Source organism: Ochlerotatus camptorhynchus, unplaced genomic scaffold (assembly GCF_037179485.1).
Source record: "Ochlerotatus camptorhynchus isolate MF236.1 unplaced genomic scaffold, CSIRO-AGI_Acam_v1.1 ptg000312l, whole genome shotgun sequence".
NCBI lineage: Eukaryota > Metazoa > Arthropoda > Insecta > Diptera > Culicidae > Ochlerotatus > Ochlerotatus camptorhynchus.
The window spans coordinates 1,590-8,153 of NW_027040800.1; the positions used below are offsets into that span (position 1 = coordinate 1,590).

Genomic DNA, 6,564 nt, shown 5'->3' on the forward strand with positions numbered 1-6,564 from the left:
GATTAAACTGTTAGGCGATATGCAAGAGTTGAATGCACATTTTCAGCACAACGCACCAAAAATCACTTGAAGAAATCATTGTTCCTGATAGTGGGATTTTGTAACTTGTTTTTCAAAATACTTTTAAGGCAGAGAATTTCACTCGAATCTTTAAGCTGTCAGTGTCATTTTAACTCAAAATTTTCCAATCTTTCCGAAAAAAATACTTTTGAAACTGGAAAAACACGGAGTACATCCGAAAAGGGCCAAAACTTATTAAGTTATCAAAAAAACAATATTAAATCAGTAATATCTTCTAAACGGTGCATCTTAGAAAAATGTTACCGAAGTATTTTTTGTTTGAAAATTTAATGTACTTTCATAAAATTAGGGTGACAAACTTTTTTGACTTTTCTTAATAGCTTTTTTGAAAATTGTATTTTTTTAAAAAACAATTTTTTTCATCGTAACCTATTTTTCTCCAGAACAACCTACTGTGCACTAGATAGCATTTTCAGTCAGCTATAACATTAGGATAATAAAAAAATTATTGACATGTCACTTTAAAGGGAAAATTTATATTTTAGTTCAAAACACAAATACCAAACTTTTTTTTTTACCGTGCATATTTTCTCCATATAACACCAACAATTGTCTAAAACTTCGCCCAAGACACCAAACCAATCGGGTAAACCGTTTCCGAGATACAATTTTTTGAAGATATCATGTGCATTTTTCATAGGCCCTTCTCTTAAGTAAGGCTAGATTCAAAATGGCGAACCAAGTATGCAAAACGGCGTTTTTCTTCCCCAAAAACTTGTATGCAAGGTTTCATGCAAATCAAAAAAGATGAAAATTACTCGTTGCTTTAATGATATGGAACCGCTCAAATGGAGCAGTGTGGTAGCTTGTACTGGGGCCGTCTGTGGCGGGAGTGTGTGAATGAGCATTACTTGCATTTGTGGTGGAATTCGTGGTAGATTCCGGGTGGCTTTGTTGTGTTTGCTGAGTGTTTGTTGAGTGACCGTTAGGTGTCGGCTTAGTTTGTGGTGGTTGCGTGTTTTGTCCTTGTGGTTTCTTATTTGACTGATTCCCTTGGAATGGTCCAGATCTGTTCTGTGAATTCGCGGTGGTCGATGAGTTCGCGTGAAGCAACGAATGATGACGCTGGCCACATTGGTAGCACGATCCTCTAGTGCAAAATCTTGCGATGTGTGCAGGAGACAAGCAGTTCAAGCAGAGCGAATTTTTCCTCACGGCATCGACCCTTTCCGAAATTCTCATTTTTGAAAACTTCGCACACTTAAATGCGGAGTGCGCAGATTCTCCGCAGAATGGACAGCAGCCTGATGACTGGATACCTGCATGACTAGTGGAAGGACGAACTATTTTCCTCGGTTCAGCCTGGAATTGCCTTCCAGGTGAGATAGACTGCAACACCGAACAGTGACTCTTCAGGAACTTGATTAAGTCAGCATATCGTGGGACTTCCTTAGAATTATAGTGGGACTCCCACTGGCGTAGTGTTGTGGGATGTAGACGTTTGCAGAGCATGTACTGCAGCAACGTGCTCCAACCCTCCGGGTTTTCACCAATCTTGGACAGCATTTGCAGGTTTTTCTCAAACCCATTTACGAGTTTACTCAACGACTCGTAATTCTCCTGCCGGAGTCGCTCTAGGGCGAACAACGAGTCCAAGTGGGTCATCACCAACAACTTCTTATTCTCAAAGGCATTTTCCAAGGCGGTCCACGCAATGGGGTAGTTGGCAGAGGAAATCTCGATCGATGCGATCTCCTGAAGCGCATCACCGATGAGAGACGTTCGCAGATAAGTGAACTTATCCATATTAGACAAGCCAGTATCATTGTGGATCAGGTTCTTGTACGTGTCTCGAAAAGTGACCCAATCCGAGATTCTTCCGTTGAAGGTGGGCAGTTTCAGCTCTGGGAGCTTCACCTTGGACTGTGGTACAGCTACAGATTGATGCTGTTGAACTTGCAGTGCACTACTTGATGTAGATTGAAGAAACCCGAACATAGATTCCTTCAAGCGGTACACTTCATTCTCGAAATCTTTAATTATCTTCGAGTTCTCACGATCTCGTTGTCTCTGGACCCTGACTTGCCGTTGCAATCTTGCTTCCTCCGTTTCTTCCGTTTCGTCCGTGGAAATCTCATCATCGACGCCATCAGTGATCAGCTCAATGCGCATCCGAATATCGATGAATTGTTGCCAGATATCATCCAGCCTGGCTATGCGCATGTCCAAAGAACGTCTATCAGCTCCATCGTTAATCGATTGGACAAACTCCTTAATGTTGTCCAAGGAAATCCGCATGGCACGCTCCTGCTTGTGCAGCAGCCGTAGATCATCGGTTGCTGGCATAATTGAACACTTTCACTATAACTTATTACTTCACCCGAATGCGATACTCGAATCGACCACGCGGTATTGACTGGACAATGAAACCAATTCAAAATGGGAGATCAAGAACAAGGAAAACCAACCTACAAAGCGGACAAAGCCAACAAGATGGTGGAATGGTCAGGGCTCAACTCAGCTTCAAATAAATTGGACGCCACAAATTTGATCATGCAAGCAATTTGTATAATATTTATTCACGGTAGTAAATCGATTTTTCATTTCACCGCCGGCGTCGGTCTCACATGCAACAGAGATCCGCGCCACAGACAAACCTGCTCAGGGCCCTCAGTACTTATCCTGATATCGCCTAGCAAATCCGTCTGGATCCGTCGAATCTACGATGGCAGGTTCAACTCCGTCGTAGCACTTTCCACAGGAACAGCAGCAGCAGCAGAAAGATGATGGCAGCAACAACAGACGAACGATGGCAGCAACAGCAGCAGCAGACCACCGAACCACTTTAGTCTTTAGACACCCGTGTCCTATTGTTCTCCCTTATGGAGAATAATCAGCGACCACGCGGTGGCTAAACAGTCACTTCACTTTCGCGTTTCCCGACGATCCGGCTCGAAGGACCAAAATGTTCAACCGGGGACTTAATCACTGGGTTCAAAGTCGTCGGATAACGCGCACAGAAAGCACTTAACACGCGAGTACTTTAACGGGGTAAATTATGTGGACTGTATTTAATTTTGTTCTTAATTGTACAAATTTCAACACGCGACGTTGTACTTCAACAAACGACTGTTCCTGCATAAGGTTTATTGCGAACTAAATTATATGAAAATTCTAGGGATCTACACCACTGCGTGCGATGTTTTTTCTTATCGGTTTGCTACCTACACTCGGCCCTACCGTTGATCGTGAAGCGATCGATATGGTACGGGATAGATTGATAAGGGACATTGGGCAGAATAGGTCAACTATATCTCCTACTGTTCATCTACTCGGGTCACTCATGATCGAGTGAGTGATCTTGCAGTGGTATGGTTTTTTCTAGGTAGAAACCCGTGAAAGTGGTGACCGGTGCGAACACAAATCATTTCAAGCTGAACATTGCATTAGGTCCTTAGTAATATCGATCGATTCTCTTCGTTGACTTTCTCTTTCATTGACAATTTAAGCACACAACCGTTTCGTATTAGATAAAAACTTTTTTCAACGATCTGTGTGCTGAAAATACCTGGGAATGTCTTTAAATGGCCGTGGGGATGCAAAGAGAAAGCCGACGAAGAGAATCTGTCAATGTTACTTTGGACCAAATGCAACGTTCAGCTTGATTTGTTAGCATTATTGAGACTCTCCCAAATGGAAATGCAACTTTACATGAACGTTTGTGTGATAAAGTTTTAACGTTATGTATTATGGTTTTTTGGTAATTAACCTAACAAATAATGGGTTGTTAAGAACCATTACCATTCAAAATAGTTGTTTTCTCCATACTTTATGGAAATATGACAATGTTAATGTTAATGGCTATGGTAGTCAGTTAGGTCCATGGATGGTTTTGTAACACCGATCAACTTTATGTGGAAACGGCGCCGGTGGTGTAGTGGTAAGCGTGATTACCTCTCACCCCAGCAGGCCTGGGTACAATCCCAGTCGGCGCCGCCGGGATGTTCTGAGGCATAACATCTCTGATCACGCCTTCCTTCGGATGGGAAGTAAAGCCGTTGGTCCCTGGTTCATGAATGATGTGATGGGTCGATAGGTAGGGTCCAGGTGGGAGAGCTGCCTTCCTGGCACGTCGGTAGTATTGGTGCTCAGCACGGAAAACAAGATCGACGGAAAAAACAAACCAAAGGAAAAAAAAAAAAAAACTTTATGTGGAGTAATTCGCGAATTGGTAATCATTAATTTACAGGCAACCCATTCGCAAAAATACTGCCCGCCTGACGTATACATGGTGGAAAGGGACGGAAAATCGTGTTGTAAGCAGAAAGACAAGAGCAAACCCAAGTAACAAATTTGGTTTTATGAGGGTTCTGTAGACCATGCCCAAGTAACATTGCAAGCTTTATAGAGGTTTTATAGCATTCTACAAGTCTAATTCATGGTCTACATAACCCTCATAAAACCAAAATTGTTAGTTGGGTGATTAAGACTTGTAGAATGCTATAAAACCTTGATAAAACTTGCAATGTTGCTTGGGAAAACATGGCCGCCAACCAGGCCCCTGGTTCGAACAAGTTTAACCGTCAGGTTAAATTAACCCGAACAATGCATAAGGTCCTTACTACATTGGTTCGATGGCCATGTAAAATAGTTTTGGGCTATTTTCGACAAACAGTTTGATGGAAGAAGCTACTATCTAGCAATTTATATGAAAAACATAGCCAGAGGCGTCTTTGCAGCGAAGTTATTAACGAAAGAGAAAGCCGATGAAGAGAATCGATCAATGCAGATAGGCTTTTATGCATTGTTCGGGTTGAAATCTAAATTCATCAAAAAATACTAAGCAAGGGAAAATTTTAAAATTTATTTGGTTCCACTGTTTAACATCTTAAATTTAATTACACGTGCAATGCATTTTGGAACACGCGTTATAAATTCGCGCGATTTAAAATCCACCACACGAACGCGCCGTCACTTAGCGTTGCCAGATATACCGATTTATCGGTATTTATTCAGATTTTTTAGTTTTAATACCGGTTTACACCGATTTTTTTTTTAATAATCAAAATTATTACTGCACGCCCGCGTTGAAACTATTGCAAGAGGCTTTTATGATTTTGAACATTCAATTTTTTGAGCCAGCTCTAAAAAAAAAACTTCTTCTTTAAAAATTTCTTATGCTTGATACTCTTCCGACTAATGCTTCTATTTCCTCACCTTTTTTGGCTATCAAGGGGTCGAGAAACAGCTGATGGCGCATTCCGGTATTTCCTGTAAATTGGGAAATACTTTTGTTCAGTGAACAAATAAATCCATCAAAATGTTAATTTTTCAACTTCCTGAACTTTCTCTTATATTCTTTTCGAAGTTTTTTCCAACTTTCCCTAGGAACTTTCGTCCACCTTACCCTGTAAATTATTTTACAATTCCTTCCGGAAATCTATTTTGACTTCCCTTGGAAGCTTCTTCTGACTGGCCTTGAAAAGCTCTTTCGTCTTCTCCCTTACCTTACCAATCAGGCTAAGGCCTTGTTGTCCTCTGCTGTCCGAAGAAGTCGTCTCCACTCTCCATGGATCGAGCATGGCCACACGTGGTCAGCCTCATAGTCTGCGAATTAGCTTCAGGAAAACAGCAGGATCTTTTCAGAAGTTCTGAAACTTCAGAATAGTTCGGACTTTTGGGTAAGTTTAAAGATATGTAAGGGTGATAAATTCCGATAAATTAAAAGCAGTTTCAGTAACAGCTGATAAAATTCGAGAATTCGGGAATTTCAGGAAAGTCCAGAGAACTCCAGTGAACTAAAGGAAACAATATTTTGGAAACTTCACAAGTCCAAAAAACTTCATGGAAATTTAATGGTTTTCAGGACGCTTCCATTTGTTTTAGGAGATGATTAATGAGAATTAAGATAACTTTAGGAAAGCTGTGAGAACATCAGGACACATAAATTAATGAAAATTTCTGAACCTTTAAAGGAGTTCCGAGGAACTCAGGGAATTTCCAAAAACTTCAGCAGAATTCCGAAAGGTTCATGAAAACTTTGTCAACTTTAAAACAGCCCTATTAACGTCTGGAAAATTTCAAGAACTTTCAAGGAGGGCCATGAAATTAAGATATATTCCGAAGTGTATTCAGGAATGTTCTGAAAATTTCAGAGAAATTGGGATGTTGCTATGTTGGGAATACTGCTGGATCATTTGAGCATGTAAAAAACTTCAGGGAATGTTGCTAACATCGCCCAGAAATCTATTTCTCCCAGATTTTTTCCTCACTTCTCCTTGAAGTACCTTGCGCTCCCTGGCTTTCACCTTTTCCAGAAGTGTCTTCCAATCTACCTTAGGAAGTTTCTCCCAGCGCCTCCGAAAAGTCTCTTCCATCTTCTACAGGAAGTTCTCCCAGAAGTTTCTTTCATCCTCTGAAAGTTTCTCCATAAGTCATTCTCGGTAGGTTTTGTCTAACTTCTATTGGAAGGTTTTTCCGAGCATCTTATAACTTCCCATGGAATTGCCTTCCAATTTCCAAAACTTTTCTGGTTTCCTCTGG

General features: G+C 41.0%; 1 protein-coding gene across 1 annotated transcript; it reads right to left on the reverse strand.

The window, feature by feature from the left end:
- Window positions 1-865: 865 nt before the first annotated feature.
- LOC135707446 (uncharacterized) lies at window positions 866-2,367 on the reverse strand. Its single transcript, XM_065229266.1, has 2 exons — window positions 1,538-2,367; window positions 866-902 (listed from the first exon to the last, which is right to left on the reverse strand). Exons 1-2 carry the CDS (start codon window positions 2,365-2,367, stop codon window positions 866-868), a joined length of 867 nt encoding a protein of 288 aa, XP_065085338.1.
- Window positions 2,368-6,564: the final 4,197 nt, after the last annotated feature.